General features: G+C 40.1%; 1 protein-coding gene across 5 annotated transcripts in view; it reads right to left on the bottom strand.

Moving 5' to 3' along the window:
• Positions 1 to 18,440: 18,440 nt before the first annotated feature.
• Positions 18,441 to 27,537, bottom strand: part of DGKI (diacylglycerol kinase iota) — a 445,797-nt gene continuing 436,700 nt past the window's right edge. For all 5 annotated transcript variants that reach the window (XM_046020805.1, XM_046020801.1, XM_046020799.1 and 2 more), the window contains one exon: positions 18,441 to 25,509. In XM_046020805.1, the coding sequence (XP_045876761.1) occupies positions 25,393 to 25,509 (117 nt within the window). In that variant the 3' untranslated portion in view covers positions 18,441 to 25,392. The remainder of the gene's footprint in view (positions 25,510 to 27,537) is intronic.

Here is a 27,537-nt window from a genome sequence, read left to right as displayed (position 1 = left end):
AATGATGTAAGTTTCAGGGAGTCTTTCACATGTACTTTCTCACTGGATGCCCATCAGGAACCCTATAAGGATGGATATCATTATTACTACTTTGTAGCTGGGGAGACACAGTTTAATCGAGTAATGAGGAGAGAGGAAGATGACAGCTTTTCCAAAGGCATTGATAGGTCCTCTCTCCCGGTCCTTCACTGATGCCCTCTGCCACTCAGCTGGTCCCAGAAAATATGCGTATTTCATATGTGAGATTAATTTCTCACTAATGACAGTTCTGTAATAGAATGAAAAGCTTATGCACATGCACTCCATTTAGACCTTCCTTAAGACTTTAATACTTCCTTTCTTGTATCGAAAGGGGTTCTTGAAAAAAATTTTTTAAGGGGAATCAGGCAAAGAGATGTGAGCCTGAGTCATTTTGTTATGATATGTTGGGGCTCTGTGGTTTATTTTAAGATCAGTTGCTATTTAGCAATTCATAGTCCTAGTTTTATTTTGGAAATGACTTTCAGTTTCCATTGCATATGAATATTTAAGACAAGATGATTATTATTTGAGACCAAAGTTTACTCTTTGGAACTCAGCAGAACAGTTTCGGAGATTCAAATAGAATGTGGCTCCAGGACCTATTAGTACAGATGGACTCTGCCAAGCATCCATCACCCACCCTCACACAAACACACAATTACACACACACACACATGCAAAGAAGGGACAGGAGGAAAGCTATACACGCAGGTACCTGCGAACACACATGTCTAGAAATGGAAGGAAATGTGCCCGCAAATTCTGTTTGCCAAAATCGCTACTCCTTGAGATGAAATTTAGAAGTCATTAGTTCATTCGAGAGGGAGAAAGCAAAAGAAGCTTTAAGATACTGAGTTCCTTGTTTGTCCAAGGTTAACCCACAGTATCTTATGTCTATAAAGCAATTTTCCTTTCAAGGACATACCAGACTATCCATTTCCTGCTAACTGTGCATAACGGAATAGATACAGATGTTGGATGGCTGAGTTGGAAATGGAAATTTTCTTCTTACTCCGAAAGGTACCAGAGCTCCAAGTCCATAGTCGTTTCTGCTTTTGCCTTCTCCCCCTGCACCCCCACATGGGCTTGGGTTGTGCATGAAAAGGGAGATTCTGTGACTAATATCAATGAGACAAAGAAATGAAAGCTCTCTAATCCCTGGGCCGGGCGCCAGCCATCCCACTGTACGGGGCCACTGGCCAGAAATCCCACTGTATGCTGGGCCCAAAGCCAAGGGGGATTGGATACAATGAATTTCACTGCCACTTTTCAGAGCTGACAGCAAATGTCGGGGCACCAACAGCCTTTGATAAGAGCTCCAACTTTCTCTCTAACATTTCTACCCAATAATAATAAAGCTTTTTTTATTTATAAAGTGGTACTCTCTTGAAGATTGCTTAGTGCTTTTAGAGACACCAACTCATTCATCTCAATGCTTATAGTGAGAAGGGGTAGGGCTGGTGGCCAAAACTGGGAAATCAATATTCTCTTCCTGTTTTGAGAGAGAGAGAGAGAGAGAGAGAGAGAGATTACTTTATGCAACAGTTGATGCTATTATTGAAGTTTCTAGACAAAGTCTCACATGAATATTCTTCCTTAAATTAAATGTGTTGCTGTGTGATTCTTAATGAGTTGTTTACTTAGAATACCTTCTCTCCTCTTAAGACTTGGGGCTTTTGAAAGGCCAAACACATACACAAACCGGTTAATGCTGGCAAGCTTCATGGAACTTTCTGGCTGTTTCAGATTTAAATATTGATTTCTTTCTCTCACTCTCCCTGTCTCGTCACAATGGCAGCAGCTGTCAGGAAGTTGGGAACTTCGTGCCAAGAAAGCACCCAGGAGAGTATGAACGCCATTAAAATATTTTTTACCTTTTACTGTATTGTTGTTTTCCAAAGCTCTTGAGTAGCTCACTGGATATTGGGTAACCAAGAAGGGCTGTGCTTCCACTGGGGAAGCACTGGGTCTGATTTCCATTAGGGATTCTGAATTATTTAGTGGGACTCAAGTGCCCCAATCAGCTGCTTTCGGAGTAGTTGCCTCATGGCACCCATTCATATCCAGGGTGTTCCGGGGTCGTCTCTTGAAACCAGAGCATTCACAACAGTCACTTCTTCATTTTAATTTTCGATGGTGTAGGAAAAAACCTTACTAAGAATTAGGTTGAATATAATACATATCGTGTTTGCAAAGCGAGGCCTATATTGAAAATTGGAATAATTGCGACTACCTCACTTAATCACCATCTCCTCATTTTCAAATCCTGTCATAATGTATTCTGGCATATAATTTCCAGATTTTGCATTTCCTTTAAACTGTCAATGAATAGTAATTGCTGTAAGAAGTTAAATTCCTAGCCCTTGCGTTACCTTGCTGACTCATCCTGTTGGGTTCAAAAGATCGACATTTTTGATTGACACTAGTAGAAATTCTGGTGGAGATCCAGACAAGAAAATAAAAGGTTGGGTTGAACGGAGAAGCCAATGTATAGATACATAAATAGATAGCTATCCCTTTCTGTTTCTTTCTTGTTAGAGAGAAATAAAAACTGAGCCATGGCCATTGACCACTTATATATAGATTTGTCATTTTTTAAAAAAATTACATAGCGGGCGCCTGGGTGGCTCAGTGGGTTGGGCCTCTGCCTTCGGCTCAGGTCATGATCTCAGGGTCCTGGGATCAAGTCCCGCATCGGGCTCTCTGCTCGGCAGGGAGCCTGCTTCCTCCTCTCTCTCTGCCTGCCTCTCTGTCTACTTGTAATTTCTCTCTGTCAAATAAATAAATAAAATCCTTAAAAAAAATTAAAAAAAAAATTACATAGCAAATTTGTAGCAAACATGCCTGAAGAGATGAGCTTGAGTTAGGTCTATGGATAATCTTGCCAACATTCATATGGAAGTTAGAGTTTATTGTTACAGACATTCCTCGGTATGCTGTAAGCCAAGAAGCACCATATCTGTATTTCCATTTTGAAGGTCTGGCTCTGGCTGCCTGGAGGTGGGGGGAATGAAGATGCAGAGGGGATCTGCCTTGAGATAATGCAACTGGGAAATCATGGTGGTTGAATAAGTAAGCCAGCAGTGATGATGGAGGGACAGCAGATTAGAGAGAAAATAATGGACAAGAAGCAGTAGATGGACATGAAGCAATAGATGATTGGCTATGGATGGCAAAAGGAAAAAAAAAATGATCAGAAAATAAACCCTAGGATTGGAGCTTTGTGGATGTGATGCCATACTTTGAGACAGGGAACAGGACTGGGCAACTAGAAATAAGTCCACTCTCGGAAATGCTGAGTTTGGACATTTATGTGAGGTTCAAGTGGAGAGTGCATTATTTCAGCAAGATTTAAAAGAAATATATACCACGGCACAAATGGACAATTTTAAATTCACTTATTATGTATTTCCAAAGCATGATCTAAGCCTCTGGACCACTCACTTTGATTAGTCCATTTAGAATGCCTCTCTAAATCAGTTCATGAAAGAAGCTTTCAACCCTATAATAAAAATCTTCCCAAACTAGATCTTGCCCTTTAAAAGGGGGTATTTAAAATAAATAAATAAATAAATAAATAAATAAATAAATAAATAAAAAAAATAAAAGGGGGTGTTTAATTTTCGATGTTTCCATTTCTGAAGGGAAAAGGAGAAACTTTGCTAATGACGAATTCTTTCATTTCGCCCCCACTTGGATGTAACCATATTTTGGAGGTTCCTTATGTCAAAGTGATTAGAGAAACAGGAAGTTGTGTCTTTGTTTAAATAAAAACTTGGTTATCTGCTATACAAGGGACAAAGTTGGTAGCTTAACTAAGACTTGTTTTCCACCCCAATCCCCCTTTTTGGGTGCCCTTCTCTTATCCATTTAAACAATCATTCTCAGGAATATTTAGTAAATTTGTAACCAGAGTTTTACTATTACCCAAAGCCTATAGTTTCAATGTCTTAAATCCTACTTGCTTCTTATTTTGTTTTGTGTTGTATGTTTGTGAGTCTTCTTTCTCACTGTATTGTTGTTTTCTTTTGTTCTGGCTTTCTGTGCACACAAGTGAGAGGATCAGAGCAACCCTAACTTCTGCTCCATTCCCCTACCCCAGCTAGTTGACATTTCTTGGGTATGGCTTTTATGCGTATAGGGCTGGGTATTGTCTCCAGTTCCTTTTTCATCGCCATCTTGCACCCTGTTCTCCAAACTCCCTTACAAGACACTAATTTTGGTCCCATCCTACTCAGATGAGTCAGGGAGAGGTTGGTAAGAAGAATGCAGTAGTTGCCTTGTGCATAATATCTAAAGGATCGGAATAACTGACTACCCAGGAGAAACTTGGCACCAACGGGAATTTTGTCAAAAAGGAAGAATGAGTATATTTGAGAAGTAAAGACAGAATAAAGCTTTCCTGAAAACCTGGAAAAGTACAAGTCGATATTAAGGAGGTGACTGACTATAAAGAACATTTATTTTGCAAATTCAGGAGTATGTAATAACAGGCCATAATCATCTTCATCTTCCAGGCACTGGAATAAGCAATTTATAAATATCACACATAATTCTCACAACAAGCCCATGAGGTAAATGACTCATTATCCCTATTTTTCAGATGAAATCATACAGCTTGAGGTGGTCGAGTCAGGGTCTGAGCCGGGTCTGACCTAGAATGTACTTTGACCTTCTTTGGTCATCTCCTTCCCAGACTTTTATCTTTTTTGCCACATTACATAACATTTTGATCAGAGGGAAATGAATCATTAGGATTATTTACCTTCTGAAACTAAACTGTTAGAGAAAAATCACGATGGAATTCAGATGAGAAGATACATTTCTGTCCTAAAGTGTGGCCTCCATTTTTAGGACTAGTTAGGAATGCTTTCCACTTCAAATAACAGAAAACCCGTCTAGCATGTCTCACATAACAAGACTTCTGGACATCTGTGGTCGTTGGCAGTGGTTCAGTGTCTCCAAGATTTCAGAGCCCATTTGGTGTTTCTGCCACGCTCTTGTCCTGCATCTCACGTCTCACAAGATGGCTACCTCACAGGAGTGGTGCTTGGCAGAGGGTCTCTCCTTGAGTATCTCCTGCATGTGGGGAAAAAAAAAATCCTTCTAAGACTCCCAGAAGACCCTTCCTTGCATGCTATTAGCCGTGACAGGTCAGATGTGACTTCTCCTGGAAGTAAGATGGAGTAAGTTGGAGATAGGATTTTTTCAGCCTCCGTAATGGGGGGCAGGCAGCGGAGATAGAGTCTGCAGAAGACAAACATCCGCACCAACTATTCCATGGCACAAGCAGACTTCTCCCCCTCGGTATGATGAGTAAACCATAATCACATGATCTCTTCCCCCCAAGACCAAACACTGTTACCTGCACTTACCTGGGTTTTTGTTGATTTGTGTTGTTTTTCTAATGCTGGATTTCAGCTCCTTTATCTGTACTAAGTTTTAGCAACACTTTAATTTCCTGTTTTAATTACCACAGGCTTAATAAAAAGCTGTTGCGTGGGAAAATGGTTTTGTTTTTTTTGGTTTTTTTTTTTTTTTGGGAAAATGGTTTTCTTCTTCTTCATCTCCACCAGGTTACTTCTGCCTGTGCAAACAGTCTGTAAGCAGTTCTGTTCTTTTCCTGAGACTTTTCATCTTCTTTTTTAGGCTTTTCAGAGTTCCTTGTTGATCTCACCATATAAACTCAGAACTCCTCAGCAGGATCTGCTGATAACTGGTTCACGTTTCAAGCTCTTTTTCTGTCACAATGTTTAGAATAAGAAAACACTTAGAGCCTAAGATAGACTCCCAATAAGTGATACTAATGTCTCATTCAGACAAATATTTTATTTCTAACAGCGGCACAAAAGATGTGTGTGTGGCCAAGTGTTATTAAGGGAGGAATTTATGCTAAAGAAGATTCTTCTTTCTGACCAGCCAATCACATATCTCTTGTTGATGAATTATCTAGACCCCAATTTTTCCAATTCATAGTTCTTTTCCACTTCCAGGGTGGGAAGACTTGAGGAAACAACATGCAAGGCCATCCTGTGGGCTATGTCCTTCTAGAAGCCATAATGGAAGCCCACTAGTCCTTCCATATGAACCATACTTCCAATATCAGATTTATCATTAATAAAAGCAATATTTTGGGCTCCCATTTGCTTTGTCCTGTTTTATTTGTGTTTATTTATTTTTAATGTCTCAATTGGCTTGGAACTTAAACAGTAAGGTGGTATGTTGTTTAGTGACTCCTTGAACCCCATCAATAAACAACTTGTGATCACAATTCCTTTTCTTTTATCAAATGCTTATCTGAATTTATACAAGCTACTTAAATCCTTAACCTTAGTTTTTCTCATTTATAAAATGGGGATTACTGGTAGGTACTACTCCAGAAGGTTGTAACAAGGATTAATAATGAGAAAATGAGTGTAATGTGTACTCAGAGCAGATCACGGAATATAAAAGACATTCACTAAGTGGTCATCTCTTTCTGTCATTTGTACCAGAATTTGGATCATGCATTCAATACAGTTATTAAGTACAAGAGGGCCCTATTATCTGAGCATAACTAGAATGTGGAAAATATCTTTTTAGATAAGTGACCAACATTTCATAGTAAATAGGGATTATTGTATTTAAGAGTAAAATGAAAATATTTATATTATTTAACAAATTAAGCTTATAATAAAAAATATACACTAATTACTAACCCAAAGAATACATCAAATTTTCATTTGTTTTTTACATTTTGTTTCTGTTTTTCCAACAAATTGTATGACAACGTAATATGCCTTATTTCACATTTTAAATCTGAGCATGATTTTATTTACAATAATTTGTAAAGCTTTCATCAATTTTCCAAGATTCCCTTATTCTTTGCAATTCAATTATTCTCATTTCCAGAAACTACACTGCCATTGTTAATAGTTTATGATTTTTTTCTATAATTTATTTTCCTTGTATTATTAAGATATTATGGCATACAAAAAAAATCAGTGAAAAGACTACCCAACAAGATGTTGGCTCAACAGTTGAGGGTAGATGCTAGCTAGCACCAGGAATGAAAGTCTAAGTAGAGACTAATTTTGCTAGTGGTATATTCAAAAACTAATGGTTCTATGCCACCACAGCTTTTGATCTACTATGCTTTTGCAAACACGGGAACCTGAATAGTGAAGTCTTGACTAGCTAGGATATTACTGGTCAACTCACTTAAGTTTATTGAAAACTATATAAAATATGTCATAAACCTTTTTTTTTTAACCTCATGATGTATCTTGAAAACCTACAGTATGGAATAACATTTAGTAGCTTATCTAACCTCACATTTTGTTATTCCTTGACCCCATGGCTAGAGGCTTATCAGACTGGCATACCTGGGGTTTAGAAACTCATGAATGATTGTTGTTTTTGTCCAAGAACTTATGGTAGCTCTTCACTAGGAGCCTAAAACCCATCCATATCATCAAGTGAGTGTTTTTTTATAAAAAAGAAGTAAGAGAAGAAGGTAGGAAGGGAGAGAGAGAGAGGAGTGAGAGGGAAGGAAGCAGGAAAACAAGGAAGGAAGGGAGAAAGAAAGGAAGGAAGGAGGAATGGGATAGAGGGAGGGAGGAAGGAAAAAAGGAGGAAGGGAGGGAAGGAAGGAAGAAAACAAATAAATTCAAGTGACTTGAAAGCATGGGACTGCAGCTCCTTAAATGTCCATCAAGACTTGAAGCAGAGTTCTCAAATCAGAGGTCACTGCAACTGAAATGCTCTACATTATGGAGTGACTACAGACACAGCTGCTTCTTTATGAGGTGAGAAAGTGGCTGGAAGCGATTTTCCTACTTTGATTGTTTCTCAGTCCTTTACCTCACCTTTCCTCTCAAAGACTTGATTATCAGCATAAACAGTCCTCTGATATGGATATAGCCATGGATCTGACAGCTTTAGGTGAACACTAGCAGAAAAAGTACAGTAAAGCAAACAAATTAATTCATTTTAATTTACCATTAACTATGCTCTAGTATTGTTAACAGTGGTCTGTGTCCTTCAAAGTGTTGGAAATCACTGCAGCCAACAAAATACAGATACTGGGAGAATCATGAGGCTTGAATTCTATTCCTAGTTCAACTTTTGTGGACTCCATCTTTGTTTTTGTTTTTTGGTTTTTTTTTTTAAATTTCAAAGTGAAGAGTTTGAAAATACAAATGTGTACCTTGGGAGGACTATCCAACTCCGTAATTCTGATTCTATATTGCAGCACAGGCCACTTCAATGCACAAATTCAATTACTGATGGGCTAAAAAAATCATGTAACTATTCCCTCTTCTATCTTCACTAACATAAGGGAATGGCTCACAAACGGTCAAGCCAATCAGGCCGTGTCATTTCAGATACTGAGACTCTGATTCAGTTATCTACGGTTTTGTTCCAAACCACCAAAAACTTAGTGGCTTTAAAAATCAGCAATCATTTATTTGCTCATGATTCTGCAGTTTGGACTGGACTCATCAGGGTGGCTCTCCTCTGCCACACACTGGGACTAGACCATCTGAGATGGCCTCTTCAATTACACATCAGATGGACGCCTCCACTGGGGTGGCTGAAACAGATCAGGGCTGGCTTAGACATCTTTCTCTTTCTGCATGTCTCTCCATGTGGCTAAGTTGGGATTTGTCATAATGGTGCTGGGTCCCTAGAAAGAGCAGACCAGAGGGACAAGCCCCATTGGGAAAGTGCCTATGAGACCACTACTTGTCTCATACCAGCTAAATGGGACATTAGCAAAAGGGACAAACCCAAAGTTAGTGTGGAAGGGGATTATACAGGACATTAAGATCAGGAGGTGGGGTTCACTGGGGCCATAAAATAGCAGTTGACCAGAGATCTCAGTATGGGAACCTCTGGTTCAATTTACACCAGTGAGGAGACTGGAACAGTTTCTGATCCAGGCTCCCACAGCCTCTGTTTTGTTCCTTGAAAATAAAAATTACAACATAACTAATCAATTTCTGGAAGACTCATTTTTCTTGAGTGGGGATATTACGTCAAGTGACTAGGACATTATTCTAGCACGAACCACATGGGTGATATTTAGTATTTGTGACCCATCCAACCTTTACTCCCTACTTCTTTTTAGACAAGATAAATAGAATGAAAAATATGAGTTGGGTTTAGGTTAGAGCAAGAAAATTCCTTTCCCTTCGGTATCACCCTTCTTGTGACAACCTAAATGGCCATTTTGCATTTGGTAATTAAGTATGTACTTTTTACCAGAGGCTACTGCTAAAGGAGTTGAGAATCTCACTCCCGATTGCCAGACGAATGAGTGTGTTGCTGGCAGACAGGGCAACTGTAATCTCTTCCTGCAAGGAGCCAGCAGCTCACTGAGCTGGCGCAAAGTACTGCTATTGGTTTTTCTGTACAGATAATTAAAAACAGCTTGTATGCCTCCGTTTCATCCCCATCATCAGTGACAATGAAAGGTCTTAATTCATGCAACCATATCATGGTGTTCTTTGCAAACCTTAGGTTTGGGCTGAAGAAGCCTTTCTCCTTTCTGTAGAGTATAAAACCAAACAAGAACAGAAACAAAAATGAAAAACAAAAGACGCAGACACACAAAAACCAACCACAAAACCTCAAAAACCTAAATTCAGAGGAGCCAGATGAAATGTAACTCCAAAGCTGAAAGTAAAAGTTATGAATAGAGGACATTTAAAGAGAGGCTTCAGGCAATGGGGCTAGACGTGGAAACTGGAACTGAACCCTGTGGGTAGTCTGGAGAACATATACAATATCACTACAGCTTATGCATTGGCAGAGGTTTCCATGTTACGAAAGAATCTTCCAAAGCTTGGCTCTATACCATCTGAGTCTGGAAATTTGGTGAGCTCAACATTTTTTTAAAAAAGCAAATTAAAATCAGAAAATGATCCCTGGACCTAACCAAATTGTTAATAGGGTTACATGTGCGTGCGTATTAGAAGAGACAGCCCAGTGGTTTCCTCATAAACCAGAGATGTCCACAGACTGACATCATATTAAACTCAAATTAGGACGAGCCTATGAATGTTCTTTTCCATTCTCAGTTCAAGCTTTTGGGTCTATTTATTCTATATCTTCTGTCAATTTAAGTTTTCAGAATTGTACCTTATTTATCACTGCCAAAGTGTGTATACCTTTTATTTTTAAGGCACCTTTACAAGCCAGAGGGAGTAAAAAGGATTGAGGCCAACTTTAGATAAGGAACGGTCTATGTCAGAGTAAAGACGATTAAGTAAACCAAATCATCTAAGTTCTGTACAGGCCCTCTCCTTTCACCTGTCCCCTGCCCCACAGTGCAGGGGAAGTGTAAGAAACGTGATTTAAAAAAAAAAAAGCATGTCATCATTGTAATTCTCCGCAGCATATTTTCATAGGTACAATTTATTGAGCATTTACTATGTGCTAGGCTTTGTTCTAAGTATTCTTCCAGCCAGTCTCATTTAATGTCCACAAAAATCCATTTAGTTCGTGGTACTGTTTTTCTACAATTCTGATGAGGATTCTGAGACTGAGAAAAAGTGTTACATGACAAAGCTCACTTTGTCTGTAATCAGCAACATAGGTGTCAAACTCAGAGCTGTCCCCAAGGATTCAGACAATGTCAAGCAGGAAAAAAGCCCCATGACCTAACTGGAGTGGTCAGCAAAGGAGAAACCTCCTTGTTATCATTACCATGGCTGCCACGTAGTTATAAAACCTAATAGTTACAAGCATTTGTGCTCCATGTCAGTTCTGGTTCTTTCCATCTGTATGAAACTGAGCTAATTACCTTTACACCTCTGAAGTGATAGACTGTACAGTCGGGGAGCTAGCCACCTGTGACTCACTGTACTGATCCCTGAAAATAAATACACATAAAAATTCTCAAGGGTTGGGGGCGCCTGGGTGGCTCAGTGGGTTAAAGCCTCTGCCTTCGGCTCAGGTCATGATCTCAGGGTCCTGGGATCGAGCCTCGTATTGGGCTCTCCACTCAGTGGGGAGCCTGCTTCCACCTCTCTCTCTGCCTGCCTCTCTGCCTACTTGTGATCTCTGTCAAATAAATAATCTTTAAAAAAAAATTCTCAAGGGTTGGATCCATAGATACATTATTAAAAGGCATTTGTTTTAGACTTTTAAAATGCTGACCAGTAATAAATGCTATGGCAAATAGTGCTCAAACAATATATTTGCGGGATAATTTTAGTAATGTTTTCCAAAGGGAGGACCTTGAATGGAGATCATTTTGAAGGTTTTTTCATCTTTATGATGACCTCCTATTAAAAGATCCCCTTCAGGGACACATGGTGGCTCAGTTGCTTAAGTGCCCAACCTTCAGGTGCCTGGGTGGCTCAGTGGGTTAAGCCTCTGCCTTCAGCTCAGGTCATGGTCTCAGGGTCCTGGGATCGAGCCCTGCATTGGGCTTCCTGCTCAGCAGGGAGCCTGCTTCTCCCTCTCTCTCTGCCTGCCTCTCTGCCTACTTGTGATCTCTCTCTCTCTCTCTTTCAAATAAATAAATAAAATATTTAAAAAAAGAAAGAGCCCAACTTTTGGTTTCAGCTGAGGTCATCGTCTCAGGGGCATGGGATGAAGCTCAGCAACTGGCTCTGTGCTCAGCAGAGTCGGCTTGAGAGTTTCTTCCTCTCCCACCTCCCCCCAACCCCACTCTCTAGCTTTCTCAAGTAAAATAAATAAATAAAATCTTAAAAAAGAAAAAAATCCCCTTCAGAGACTCTTACTACTCAAGAGAAGAAAGGGGTCCTCTAGAGACCATTGGTCATACAAGCTTGTTGTACCAATGAGGAAAGTTGGACCCAAGGACAGCAAGAAACGTAGCTTCTCAGGAGCAGAGCAGAGCTGAAATCCAGCTCCTTCTCACCTGCTACCAACATCTGTTTCAGCCCGGTAGCTCCTTTAGGCGGCATCTGAAGCATTGCAACATGCTATTGCAATACCACTTGCAAATGGGGAGCCCCTGAGTGTTGGGGAATTCCTCTGTCACAGTTAACTATGTGACCTGGAGCAGCATTTTCGGTCTCTTGGAACCTTGGTTTCCTCCTGTGCAAAACGAAGTTATTCAGCAGGCTTTCTAGAGTCATTTTACTCCCATAACATGTGACTCTGAGATTTGAATATATTGGCAAATTAGTTTCTACTTTTCATAAAGCACACACGTCTTCTTTTTCCCAAGATTCTCCAGGTTTCTAATGTAAAGTATCACAATTGGAATCCCAAAGGCAGACAAACTTTAGTAAAAGACAAAACAGCCATTTTTAGACAGGCAAGAACTCAAAGAACTTATTTCCCTAGTGCTTGGTTTTAAGAAATAATTTGTGACTATACTCCAGCAAATCAAGAAACTAAGAAATATGTGAGTCAAAAGTGATAAGACAAATGCAGGGGCACCTGGGTGGCTCAGATGGTTTAGTATCAGCCTTTGGCTCAGGTCATGATCCCAGGGTCCTGGGATCGAGCCCCACATTGGGCTCTCTGCTCTGTGGAAGCCTGCTTCTCCCTCTCCCTCTGCTGCTCCCCCTGCTTGTGCTCTGTCAAACAAATAAAATCTTTTTTAAAAAAGTGATAAGACAAGTGCAGAAGTCCAAAGAAGAAAAGCCTAAGGTGATAATTGTACAGCATGACTATGAAGAAGTTCATCAAAGTTAGAACAGGAAACCAGTGGACTCCGAGATACCCTGAAGGTAGAAGGAAGAATGAAATGGGTTCCAGAATGACAAGGGAGATCGATGATACTAGAGCCGGAATGAAAAAACTCCGTGTGTGCGTGTGTGTGTGTGTGTGTGTGTGTGTGTGTGTGTGTGTGTTGTATCTTTCAACAAAAACAAAGACAACATCAAAAGAAAGAAAAAATAGTATCAAAAGGTCCAAATATGAAGAAGAGAAATCTAAAAATAGTAAGAAAAATGATTTGGTCTGAAGGACAGAAATATAGTCTTTCATTTGGCACTGGGGTCCTGGCCTTGAAAAGTTTCAGAAAAAAATGTAACCATAGCTTAATATTTGCCTCTGAGAAACCCATCAACCTGCCATGCTAATAAACGTCCATGTTCCTAACTTTCAAATCTTAGAATTCAAAAATTTGATAACATATAGAATTTTTAACATTGGTACAAAATAGAATGTAAAATGTGTCTGTAGACTATATCAAAATAAAAAGCTTCTGCACAGAGAAGGAAACAAAAACACTAAAAGACAACCTATGAATGGGGAAGATCTTTGCAAATGACATATCTGATAAAGGGTTAGTACCCAAAATATATAAAGAACTTATACAACTCAATACCCAGAAAACGAGTTATCCAATTAAAAATGGACCAAAACATGAACAGACATTTATCTAAAGAAGACATGCAGATGGCCAACAGACAAATGAAAAGATGCTCAGCATCACTCACAATCAGGGCAATGCAAATAGAAACTACAATGAGATAAAACCTCACACCCATCAGAATGGCTAAAATCAAAACACAGTAAGCAACAAGTGTTGCCGAGAATGTGGAGAAAAAGGAACACTTGTGTACTATGGGTGGGAATGCAAACTGGTGCAGCCACTGTGGAAAACAGTAAGGCATTTCCTCAAAAAATTAAAGATAGAATTACCATGTGATGCAGTAATTGCACTACTGGGTATTTACACAAAGAATACAAGAAAACTAATTTGAAAGGGTATATGCATCCTTACGTTTACTGCAGTATTATTTACAATAGCTAAACTACTGAAGCTGTGCAAATGTCCATCCATAGATGAATGGATAAAGAAGAGGTGGTGTGTGTGTGTGAGAGAGAAATATTATTCAGGCATAAAGAAGAATGAAATCTTGCCATTTGCAATAACATGGATGGAGCTAGAGAGAATAATGCTAAGCAAAATAAGCCAGTCAAAGAAAGACAAATACCATATGATCTCACACGTATGTGGAACATAAGAAACAAAACAAAGGAAAACAAAGAGAGAAACAAACCAAGAAACAGACTCTTAACTATAGAGAACAAATTAGTGGTTACCAGAGGGGAGGTGGTGAGGGGATGGGGGAAAGAGGTGAGGGGCTTAGGAGCACACTTACCATGATGAGCACTGAGTGATATCTAGAATTGTTGAATCACTATTACTACACACATTGTACACATTATATTAGAAACTAATATACTACTGTATGTTAACTATACTGGACTTAAAATAAAAAAGTGTAAAGACATAAAATAAAATGCACATCTGTGACAGGGAATATAGTTAACAGAAGTTGAGAAGTGGAAGAAGGAAGAAGAAATGGAGATGTGTTAAGATTCACACGAAACCACCATGGTGATCACCACTGTGGCCTGAGTGGGGAGGAAAAGGGACCAGAGTGGGAAAGCAGGGGATTTGTAATGTTTTGTTAAGAAATAAAAAAGCTGTGGCAGAGTAGATGGGCGGGGTATGGCATGGCTGGTGGCAAAGGACATTATTCCCAGCCATGTGCGAGCACTGGTCACTGTGCCTTCTAAGCATTTGACATGGTTCTCCAAAATTTGGGTGGGTTTCTCTCTCTCCCTCTCTCTCTCTCTCTCTCTCACACACACACACACACAAAGGCAAGTGTTTTACTGCATACCAAAGTGGGGGGGTCTCTGCAGATTTGTGGGGTTCTCTGTGCAGTTTCCTGATATTCTGCTCTGTAAGCTCAATTGCCTCGATCTCCCCAACTCAAGAACCCTGCCAGGCTCTGTGGGAATGACCCTTCCCCGAGCCCCTGTCTGGAAACTCTGAAGTCTGTAAAATGGCGTAATCATGCAGCTGACTACCATCTTTTAAGAATCAGTGGGGTTTTTTTGTTTTATTTTGTTTTGTTTTGCCAAATGCCCAGTGTCGTAACAACCACTATTTCATATATAGATGTTCTTTATTCAGGTCCCTGGGAGGATAAATCTGGCCTCTATTAGTCCATCTTAAAAGAAGAAAAATTTTTTTAAATGTCTGTCTTTTCAGGGATCCCTTTGAGTTTCTGCCTTGTCTAACAGCCAATGTTTGCTTAGTTCCTGATATTGAAAATCTAACTTAACCACCATTAAGGACAGCACTCACACTCACTACATCTAGCAGCCAGTAAGAGAAGAAAAGAAACTGGTTATGTTTCTTAATTTTTATTCTGTACATTTCCACACAATTCACAATACAGAAAAAGTGTCCAAAAAGTAACTGTAACTAGTCAATTTCGTTTTCAGAGATTAGTTCAGTCTCCCAAATTAATTCCATTGAAAATCTCTGTAGAGCAACACAGTGATCAAGATACTTTATATAAATAGGAAATGCAAGAAAATTAGGGAAAAATACTTTATGACTTTGTTACAAAAAACTCCATTCTTCCCTTCCCTTCCCACCCCTCCCCTTCCCACCCCCCTCCCTCCATTTCATATTCTCTGGATCCCAGTTCACCTGGAAATAAAACTCCATCAACTTACTGCCACAGCTGCTATTTTTTTTTGGATTCCACCTGCCAGTTGGCAGCTCTGCAAAAGCATGGCTCTGGGATGAGATAGGGCAGAGTCAGAAATCATGAAAGAGCCCTTTATAATGTGACTGCAACTCTTCACACAGATGTAGCCTCTGAGAGTGAATTACCCACAGCCAAGTGTCCTCTGGGTGTGCAAGAATCTTTTCCCACTCAGACACCAAATTAAACGGAATATATTCATTCATATGGAACTGAGATTGTCCTCTGTTCCTTAACTCTTTACAGGAATGGTTTGGCCCATTTTTGATCAGCTGTGATCCATATTATATTCAGATTCACGGTTGTCACTTAACCGTTGGTAATAAATAAAGAGTAATTAGAAAAAAAAACTAGCTAATCTTTACTGAGACTAAGTCAGACTCTACCTTCTCAAAGACGTGTGTTGCAAAATATTCTACTGTGCTAGAATATTTTGTCTATGAAAGTTCTGAATCTCTTTTTCCAGGATAGCAAGAAACCCATACTTCCCAACCTACAATCAGGATATTAGCAAGCATCAATCTGAGTTCTAATTGCATTGGAAATTAGGCATATGGTCAGAGCCTCAGTCCAACCAACAAGGAACAGAGGGCAGGAAAAACTGTAGTGTTAATAAACCCAAAAGGTCAGGAACTATTTGGATTCAATATACAAGGTGCAGTAAATATCAAAGCTGGATAGTATCTTAAAAGTGATAAATCTCACCCACATATCTCACAGAGTTACCCATAAATTTAAAACAAAATATAGGGTAAACCAATTTAGAGCTGTCATTGGTTTATTTTTACAAGACAATTTGTAAACATCTCCTATTCTATAATTTTAAGAAGAAATGATATATATAACCCCCAAAGTTAAAAAAAAAGTTAGTCTTTGAATTTTTAAAGATTGAATATACTTAGACTTATGAAAAAAAAAAAAAAACAAACCCTAAGTTGTCCTTATTTTTCTCAAATTTTACCATAGACCATCACGAATCTGTGGATAGGTCCAACATCCTATGAGCACATAGAGAAACTCCTTCAACAAACAACCCAGTCCCAAGGAAAGCTCTATTAGAAAGTTCTATCATAGGAATCCTCTCCTCCCCTAAATTCCACACATAATTCTTCTAAGCTGCATAGATTGAAAATTTCATGATATTCCTTGAAACCACTTTGAATCAGTTCAATCTTTTTCTACGTCTTCTGAGTTTGCTTTTTATGAGGATCAAAGTTGGCTGAGAGTATATATTATTTGTGTGTGGGTTGCCATGGCGATTTGTGTGAAGACTGGAGCCTTATTATTGTCCTACTCTTGAGAATCTTTTTTTCTCATACCTCTGCTCTTCTTTCACCTTCGGGGCAAGGGTGAGGTGGGGGAGAAGGTGGACTGGGAGCATTTTCTGAGAAAGATTTCAGCTAGGAGTCCATTTTTGAAGACTATCTCAATAGTGCCTTCCATTGAGCCAACCTGAAATCTAAGAACTCAAGTCTTATTATTATGGAAGAAAGGGAGGATGGGCAATTAAAAGTATAGTCCATAGAGCTCAGGGTGGCTCAGTCAGTTAAGCGTGGGACTCTTGGTTTCAAGGGGGGTCATGATCTCATGGGTTGTGAGACTGAGCCCCACATCAGGCTCCTCACTCAGCGGTGAGTCTGCATGAAAGATTCTCTCCCTCCGCCCCTTCCCCAATTCACACACACATGCTCTCTCTAAAAATAAATCTTTAAAAAATATTTTAAAAATGGACTTAAAAAAAAAAAAAACAATAGTCCACAAACATAGCAACACCAGTCTAGTGATATAAGACTAAGTCCTACTTAATGGCAATAAGTTATAAAAACTGCCTCTATGTCTCTTTACCAGAAAATAGAGACCCTCTGCCTCCTCTAAGCCCCAGCCACAACCACATACCCTAAACAGCAAATGGGTAGAAAGTAGGAAAATGAACAGTAGATCTTTTTCTTCTCTTTAATTATTGAACCTTTGACTGTTTTGTGTGTGTGTGTGTGTTTGTGTGTGTGTGTGTGTGTACGCATGCGCATGCACACATGCGGGTGTATGTATAAGCAAAACAAATTGTTTCAGGGTCATGAAAAACCTGCTTCTCAATGACCTGGGCTATATTTGCAATTGCTGGTGTTTTTACAAAAAAGCTTTAATTGCCATTGACATGGCAGGAACCTAAAAAAGCTGAGGGCTCTAAATGAGTTCTGCTTGGGTCCAAAGTCACAGAAATCTAAAACGAGAAAATAAAGGAGTCTTTTAGTCTGAGCTCCCTCACAATTATGGAAGTGCTTTTTCCTGTTCCCTCATTTGGTTGTTAATTTTCGCTGAAATACTAGAAAAAACCCTAGCTGCAGTAAGTCACTTTGTTTCCCAGAAAGCCCCATCCATTTTTCTGGATGTAATGTTTAAGAAAAAAGGAAATCCTTCTAGAAGTAATAAAGTCACCTCCTTTTCATGTCTGAACTCTTCTGTCCTTGCTTTCTTCTGCATATTGTCTGTCCTAGAGAATTGGAATCTCACCATTCTTCACCTGTCTCCTCCAAACATTCCTGTTCCTGATCTAGCTTTGTCCTCTTTCCAAATCAAGCATCCTTCTTCTACATGGTCACTGCTCTGCCCGTCGAGGTGCCTTGTAAAAGATGAGAGCAGGAATTGAAGAATCTCTCCAGTCTGTTTATTCCTCCCATTTCAAAGTCAACAGAACTTCCCACAGGTGTATCAGACCTCTGTGTATGTGATGGTAGGACAGACGTAGCTTTGCATGGCCACCTGCTTACAGCAAAGGAGTCTTGAATGGCAAGCCCATTTTCAATACTTTTGGGTACAGAATTCTAAAACATGGTTTCAAACATGACTTCCAAGGAGAGAAGACAATATTAACACTTCTAAATGTTGAGAATCAGAGAGAAACCTGGAAGTCATCCTCAGTGTTATCTTCTTGTGAAATCTACCCAGGCACCAAAACATCTGACCTTTTCTTCCCCCTTGAACTTCGCCCAACCTGACAGGCCACTGATGGCAAAAACTCTTGACTTCAACTTCACAGTTTCCCTCAGTTCTACCCAACTCTTGCTGTGGGATGTTAAGTCGTTATCTTTTCAAGGAGGCACCTTCTAAATTATGGAAATCTGCATGATGTAAAACAGCAGTGAACGTGGGGTGGGGGAGCTGTTTACTCAGCAAACATCTACTGTGGACATGTTAGTCTGTAACATCCAGATATGTTCATTCTGGTTGCAGTTCTAGCATTTACTATAGGAATCTGCGCAAGTTGTATTCACTGTGTTGAGATTTGTTTTTTTCACCTAAAATGATCTGCATGACCCATCTCATGGGTTTGTACCGAAGCTCAAAGGTGTCACAAGGGCATCGAAATGCTAAAACCCTAAAAATTTGAAAAATTACTGAAGCTGTAATAAACAGTATAATAACAGTAAGCAGTATACATTTGACTTATTTCAACTATTTTCTTTTGAAAGATTGAGAAACAAGATTGTTTCGGTTGTTCCCACCACGAAGGGATCCCTTTCAGATGTCATTTGGCTCAAAATTGGAAAACATTCAGAATCATCACTCATCTGCATGGGTGGGTGCTCTCTAGCAGTTATCATGCCTGCAGCAGAAGCAAAGGCATTTTCCATGATTGTCTTTTGTGTCCGTTCACTTGGATCCCAAATATCTTTTAGGAAAATTTTATTCTGTGGCTGTAGATTACATTTAATTGTGAGAATATCAAATCACAGCACTTTTTTTTTCCCTTGGACAGACAGTAAAACCAATTTCTAATATGACTTAAGAATGCCTAAGAACATTCATTGAAATCCATGATGCTTCCAGAAGCATTTTGGAGTAAGTTAGACCACTGAGTATGTTTGCTTTGCACTAGCTCTTAAATTCAGGCTTAGTTGGTTTAAAATTTTTTAAATGAGAACCAAAAGTCATTCTCTCTTAGATTTTTCCTCTCAATGTGGTGTTCTAAACATTAAAAAATCAAAGATTTTCATAAATTTTGAAAATGAAGTTCGGCCATTCATCATTTTTAAAAAAACCCAAAATTTCAAAAACTCACAGCATCTGATTTCAGCTGCTTAGATGAAGGTTCCTAATCACAGCATCCCTCCAGATGGTCAGGGAGCCTCCGTTCATAATCCCAGGGGCTGAACACATGTAATTCTGTAAGGGTGCCCACTCCACTCTAGGACAATAGTTATACTTCATTGTTGTATTCAGTCAAAACCCACTGCAAATTTTGCCTATTGCTTCTAGTTCCATCCTTGAGAAATAGCACGAGTTTTAGCTCCCACTGGCGTCGTATTTCTGTCTCATCTTAAAGTCTTGGTCACGAATACATTTTTAAGAACAAGACCAAGACTCTTGGGAAAAAGAAATGCAAAATATCTTTTCTTTAATATTTATATTCTCATTTCGTATTTCATAGAACTCAGACATCACTGGCTGAAGATTGACTGGCATGTAAAAGCCCGATGGGTTCCCCAGGGCATGCTTCCCTGGTACCATGAGCTATTGGAATCTGTCTTTTCTCCTAGGCTGCCAGCTCTAAGAACTCAAGAGTTTTGGCTCTTGCTTTCATTCTTAGATCCTTAGCATGTTGCCTGCAGCAGAGTAAGGGATAAATTATTTTTCATATAAATGATTATACAAATGTATGCTTGATTCACGAACATATGATTGCATGCAGAATGCCTGAATACATATATAGACTCTAGAATCTGTCTACCATGAGGATACCATTCAATTTCAAATCTCTAAACGACAATGCTTCAACAGCCTAAGAATTATTTTTTTCTGCTTTCTTTCTGGGATCGGGTCAGTGCTATGTGTTCTGGGAGAGCAGGTTTTCTGAGGGCACTCCTTCTTGCTTGGTTCCTATTTTTAGGGTTCTCAGTAAACTCTGGGGAGATAACCTAAAATCCATGGATGGCCGCTAGGGGTATAACATGTATCTAATCCAGTCATCTAGGTGATTTAGGGGAACACATGGTTTATGTCACTGGATGTGGAAGAAGCCACCATGATCGTGGACAACCACGGAAGGACTAAGACATATGTGTGCTCAACTTCTATGGCAGATGGCTTCTCAGAATAAGGCATGTTGTAACTCTATAGGGTGATCAAAGTCAGTGGACATATATTTGTCCTTCAGACAAAATGGATACTTGTCCCAGAGGGTAATTTCATTCTGATCCAACTTGAGCAGAATACCTGGGGAAGATTTGGGTGTCTGTACGACAAAATGACTGAAGGTGGTGGCCAGAAGTCCAGAAGGACTCTTGACAAGGTCAGAAACTAAGAGGGACTAGAGATCAGTGAAGACCAGGACACAAAAAGGGATGGGGCCAAAGTCTCTGAGAGACCAGACAGAGGAAAAACTACAGCAAGCAGCTGAATATGGAATTCAGAGAATGAGAAAGTAGAGAGATTCAGAGAAGGTTCTAGTGAGACGATTTTATACAAGTGTTTAAAATCAGTTAGAAAAGTCTCTCATGTTCTACATTTTTCTTACCCAAACTGAAAATAACCCATTTAAATAGAGCAATTGGTTTTATTTGATTGCTATGGTGCATTATTTCAACAATGATCTATCTCATTTTTAAATAGCATAACTGAATTAAAGATGGCACTGTTTTCAGCGATTTTCGTGAACTACTCCCACGGGAAGGAAGCCAGGCTCCTCAGACTCCAGTCCGTACCCAAGTTCCTACACCTTCCTGGCAGAAGCATGCCTGCATTCAATATCATTAGACAATGTAGGGAGTGTTAGCCCTGCAAAATCAGCCTTGTAAAGTGGAACGAGCATGACAGAGAAATAAACTCTCCATTTGTGATCCAAAAATAGCACAGACCAGACTCTGGGCTCAGGTAGGTCTCATGCTTCATGGAAGGTAACCTAAACAATCGTGGATTTTATGACACAGGCAGGCAACAGTAAACGCCATGTGTAATTGGAGTGGCTGCAATAAGAGAACTCAGCTTAGCAGCTGTAAAAACAACAAAAAATAAAGGAAAATTTCCTGTTAGCTTGTCTTTGCTTGCTTTACTATACATAGAGATGATTAGCATGCTTCTAAAATGTTTCGTCTACTGGAAACCTATGAAATAAAGTGTGTATAGCATATGTATAAATATATACTATACATACGTATGTATACAAATACATACATTTCTGTATGTGTGTGGGGGGCTGTATGTACAGTCTTTCTGACATAACTTGCAAGCAACAATGTTGATCAGCGTTAACACTGTTTATCTCTGGGGAGTGGGACTCAGGCCACTACAGGAACACAGAGGAAACCTTGACCTTGCCCGTGATTCTCATCTGTGCTATTAGAACTTTTTTTTCCCTATAAAAAGCATGTTCTACCTTTATGATTAAAAATTCCATATATTTGAAATAAAATTGACATGTAAAAAAAATAAAACTGCTGCTCCACATTATTATAAAACCTGAATATTATGAGAAGTCTAGGAAATGAATGTCAGAAGTCCTTTAGGCAAAGAAATGGTTACAAGGTCCAAATGCAAACTGCTTGTATCTCCCAATGCCAACACATCCGCTTACGTGCTAAGGCCAGCCACCATGATGGGCTAGGGAGCCAGGGGTTGTGTGGGGGCTTTCCATCAGCAGTCACTAACGTCATGGCCATGCAGTTGCCAGCTAATTTCTCTTCTTCAGAAGTTGCATGGGTTTTAGGTTATAGCCTCCATAAAGGTAACCAGAACTCTCAAAGTGAAATTTGTGGCCATGGTGTTTCTTTTCTTCTTGGCTTCTTTTGTTGTTGCTGTTGCTGTTTGTTTTGTTTTGTTTTGTTTTCTATCAGTCCTTGAATGTGATAAAGCACAGCTTCACAGGGGGAAGCTGGGTTCCAAACCAGGTTCTAGTTCATTAAACGTGTACTTCTGGAATACGTGGCTCTGAAAATGGCGACCTGAAGAGAAGTTCTCTCCTGTTGTCTTGAAGTAACTCTCCATTCCTCATACTCCTCCCTATCAATCGAAACCCACAAATGGAAGCCCAGAGCAGACAGTATCAGCCCACCAAGGGCTCTTCAGAGCCAAGCCCAGAGGATGGACAGATAAGCCAGCCATGCTCCAGCACTGTCCTGAGAGGGTTTGTGGAAAATGATATTCCTATAAGTATACAGTTTGATGTCCTGTAAATTAAATGTTTGTGGGTTTACAGATACAGACCAGGGCCAGACCACTGGTTTCTGCCCTTTCTGATGACCCACTAAAGGAGATACTATATGCTTGAGCTGAGCTGGAAACTCCTGGAGCATATGGCCCCAGCTCCTTCCGAAGGCCAGGACTTTAAAAAAATGCTACAGGAGGTAGGTTTAATATTGAATCCATTAACTATGTAACCGTTCTGTTCATTTTTGATGTTATTTTGTTGGAAAACCCAAGTCCCGAGGGTCTTTGCTTTTTCAAAAAGATATTTGCCTTGGATGTACATAGTTTCCCATCCATAATGCAGAACTTTTTTTGGTGGGGGGGCTTGGAATGATTTCCAAATGTATAAGAACCCCTACAGTAGTCATTACTTTATCTATTTTCATACCAGGGATTTACTGTGACTTCAGTTGGACCTATTCAAACTGGCCTGTAGCCATCTATACCCTAAATTCTCTCTGGACTGCTTTGAAACATCACAAAGAAATAGGAGATGGCAGTTGGTGAAAACAGCCCTTCAGCCCAGAGATGGCATCTGGGTAACCAACTGTGTGGCCAACTATTTGGCTCAATCTAGGGAATGGAAGGCACCATTCAAAGCCAGATTCCAGTCTGTTTCAAGGACTATTTTTCTATCATCACCACATCTCTTTGACAGTCCCACCAACTGAAAAATTTCCAGATGAAGCCCAGGGATTAAATTCTCCTGGAGCCCATTTTTTTTTCTAGTTTCTGGAAACAATCTACTGCCATCCTCCTTCCTCACCATAAAACCCAACAGATAATTCCATCTCAAAGACTGATAGATGGAAATAGATTACTCATGCTTCCACAACCTATGCTTCCACAGCTAGAAAGAACACCAATAATTTGATTTTGAAACAGCTAAAGAGATCCTTTATCCCCATCCCTGGAGAAGCTATTCCTTCTTAATACAGTTTTCCTATCTGTCCTCTCAAAGTGATATGTGACCAAAATGCGGTTCAGGTAAGCAATGCGTCACCACTGGACCTTTAAAGTGAATGTGGAAATACAATCATTTATATGTTCACATGCAGAGACACTAGGAAAGCACTTTGCTTGGGTCTAAGAACAAAATGGAAGAAAGCTCAGAAGACATCAGCTTTAGTCTGAAACAACCCTGGATCACCCACTTTCATTTCTGACTTCTGCCCAAGTCAAGTAGACATCTTCACTGAAAGTTAGGAGCCCTTTCCTCCTGTACAGAGTCTCTACTAGAGGGACCTGAAAGTACCAAGTGATCTGTGGTGGGATTCGGAGTTGTAATTCCAATGCCAGAAGACACATTTCTGGCTAGGGCTCCCACAGTGGGTTTCTACTAAGAATTTCCTGGCAGGGGGAAACAGAGAAAAGAATAAATTAGACTACCCCGTATGTAAGAAATGGGGTCGCAGTGCTATCAGGCATGACCTTGGGACCTGACAAGTAAAAGGTGAAGCATCCATCGGGAAGATCCAGCCATCCTGGAAATCTGGCAGTGGAACTCATAAAACAAGGCTTTGTCCTTGGGATAAGGCTTACTCGGGGTAATGAAAACCAAACACTTAGAAGGAAAACCTAAAGTGGGATCCCTCTCACCACCACACCCAAGAGTCTCTACTTATTAGCCTCCGTGCAACATGCCAGTGACTGTGTTCTCGCTTAAGTGAGTTATTTTGACATATGTTGCTACTTTTGCATTGGCTGTTTTATTTCAAGTCAATTAGCCTGCTTTCTATTATCACTTGAGAAAGTCTAGAAGCAAATGCTGTCACAGTGCTCCATTTCCTGTAACCACGGTCCCCACACATGGTTTTCTGCTCAGCAACTTCAACAGCACTTAAAATCCAGTGATTCTGCCAAACCAGCCGTGGGCCTTCATTTAATCCTTTGCTCGTCTCTATCACAGCAAAAGGCAAAGATGGCTACACGTAGGCAGTATGGGGTTGTGCAAACAGCCCAAGCTGAACCAGTCCTTCGTGGCTGTCAGCAACAGCCCCGCAGCCAGGGCCGGCCCCCGGGTTCCCTCCCATGCCACCTCACCATACCTCAGAGATACAGCACACACGTTGACATTATCCATGTGGCACGTCCCAGCTCCTACAGAATGACTGGGGGATGAGGGAGGGAGGGGAGACATGCAAAGAGTCACTAATAGTCTCGGTATATTTTGTCCTGGAAACGGGAGCAGTGTTACAGTTGCGTTTTTGCAGGACCTCCAGAGGGCTTTCAGAGACCTCCAGAATGTCTTGTGGTCTTCAGAGACTGAGTGTAAAGACAGCAGATCGTATATTTTTTTCTTTTTTGAATGGTGGTTGTTGCAGTAGAATTGTGTGGTACAGAGGAATCGTGAATGCATGGGGGAGGAGGGAGCGGTGCCATTTGTACGAACATCCTGTGAATCTCGAAAATAAATTATACAGGTGAACACAGAAGTTCATGCTACTTGCTGGAAGCAGTAAGGATCAAATTTTGTGGAATGTGTATTCCACAAATCTCCATGTATCCTGCCTCTTCCTCAGCGGGCTATCGTGTTCTGTTGTATGTCTGGTAGCCCTTAACAACTGGTGGCATGGTCTCAGATAGATTCTTGCAGAGAAAGACATATTTGTGGATTCCAACAGCTTCTTCCAGGGGAGCGGCCCAATTGCCGGGAGGGCACAGGTGATACACTTGCTCAGGTTCTCTTTGCGATCTACCAGGGTCAAACAGCAGTTTCCAGGTCCTCATGGCCAAGGATCTTATAGTTCTGGCGGCTTTCTAGGTAAGCAGCCAAATCTGGGTCTCCAGCCTGCTGGGCTCTGTCTTGAGGTGTCTTACCCTAAAGGTGACAATGGGAAGGAAAGAGATATAAATACTTGGAATGAGATTTTTTTTTTTTTTTAAATCAAAGAGGTGTTCAAAGTTTACTCACTAAAGGTTTTTTCCATGCTTATGGTTTTAGAGTTGATAAGACAATTTCAAATCTATTGCCACATTAAACACATGAGGTAGGTAAGTTCGAGAGAAAGACAAGATCACTTGACAGGTGGGACTTACATCTGAGGAAAGTGGGGTTCAGAGACACTGAGTCCACAGCAGGAAACGGTGTGGCACCCTGAGTTTGGGAACCCCAATTCTTTCTGGGAGAAGGGCAAGAGAAATCACTGAAATCACAGAAAAGTAGGAAGTAGGCATTTGGACTTCCGATGCCAGACACTTCCATTATGCTAAACCCTGGGAAGCAGCAAGCAGACAATGAGAAGCCCGGATCCTCGTAAATGATCTTAAAATGTTTCTTTGCTGGTTTCAAAGTCTTCAGTTAAGTTTTCCCAATTCAGAATATCTCATCTCTCCAAAAAGAGAGTCAATTTTGGACCATAAAAGTGATAGGTGTTGATTAAATAAACTTGGAAAAGCACAAAATCGTGAGGACGAAAATAAAAATCACCAATAATTCCCATACTACACTAAGATAACTAACTTCTGTTAACTTTCCACAGAGTAGCCAATTTGTCTTTTTCTATGGCTCTACACATAAAGTTTTTGTAAACAGAAAACCATACTATGGGATACCTGGGTGCCTCAATCAGTTAAACATCTGTCTCTTGATTTCAGCTCAGGTCACGATCTCAGAGCCCTGAGATCAAGCCCGTGTTGGGCTTCATGCTGAGTGCAGAGTCTGCTTAAGATTCTCTCTTTCCTTCTCCCTCTGCCCCTCCCCCCTTGCACTTTTTCTCTCAAAAAAAAAAAAAGTTAATAAAAAAACCCATACTCTGTTTACATCCTATTGTATATCACACTTTTCCACTTTACTAAGTGGATTTTTTTTAAGATTTTATTTTATTTATTTGACAGAGAGAGAGAGATCACAAGTAGGCAGAGAGGCAGGCAGAGAGAGAGGAGGAAGCAGGCTCCCTGCGGAGCAGAGAGCCCGACGCGGGGCTCGATCCCAGGACCCTGAGATCATGACCTGAGCCGAAGGCAGCGGCTTAATCCACTGAGCCACCCAGGTACCCCTATTAAGTGGATTTGATATATTTATCAAAAATTTATGTCATGCAGTGTTCTTCTACATCATCTTAAAGGACTGTATCATTTCTTGAAGCCTACTCTAATGCCGTATGTGTATTTATACACACACACACACGATATTTTTGGAAGGAGGTCAACAGATAGAATTCAGTAGTAGAAGGAAGGAAGGTCTCCATTCTTTTGTATGCATATAGATCTTACCGAACACTCCCTGAATCTTCTAATTTTTGTTCAGCGATATGGCTTTATCTATTTAAAAAGTGATGTTAAATTCGAAAAGATGGAGGCATGGTCATTGTACCAAAGAAACAGCTCCATGTATAAGTGCACACGAGTATGACAAAAATGACTGCAGGCTTCTCAGCCTCCATCTGAGTCACTACAGCGGTGAGTGTCAAGCTCAACTGAGCCTGTTCCCTGTAGCTTACAAGGGTAAGTGAGTAGAGGATAAAAGGAAAGCAACAGTGGCTCTGGATTCTTTCTAAAATTTTACTTATTTATCTGGGATCTAATATTGAACTACTAGCTCACAGTTCCTACAGTAAGTTTTTCCATCTTGCTTACAGTATTAATAGACTATCTGGTCTTCAATATTAATGAGATTGGAATTACTAGCTTCCAAGTATTCAGAGAGGTGAACCGAGGTGGCCCTTGAGTTGGTTTTTAAAGGAACTGTTCCGCATCAAGGGAAATTCTTAAGACATCGCTTCTCTCCAAAAAAGAAAAAAAAAATCTAGGAAAAGATCCAGTCATAATTATCATGTTCTGCTTAACTTAGCATAAAATTACAAAATGGAAAAATTAACAGATCTCCCGAAAGGATGAAGTGTAGACT

Source organism: Meles meles, chromosome 10, assembly GCF_922984935.1.
Source record: "Meles meles chromosome 10, mMelMel3.1 paternal haplotype, whole genome shotgun sequence".
NCBI lineage: Eukaryota > Metazoa > Chordata > Mammalia > Carnivora > Mustelidae > Meles > Meles meles.
The sequence above is the reverse complement of the archived record's forward strand: the minus strand, read 5'-3'. Positions and strand labels throughout refer to the sequence as shown.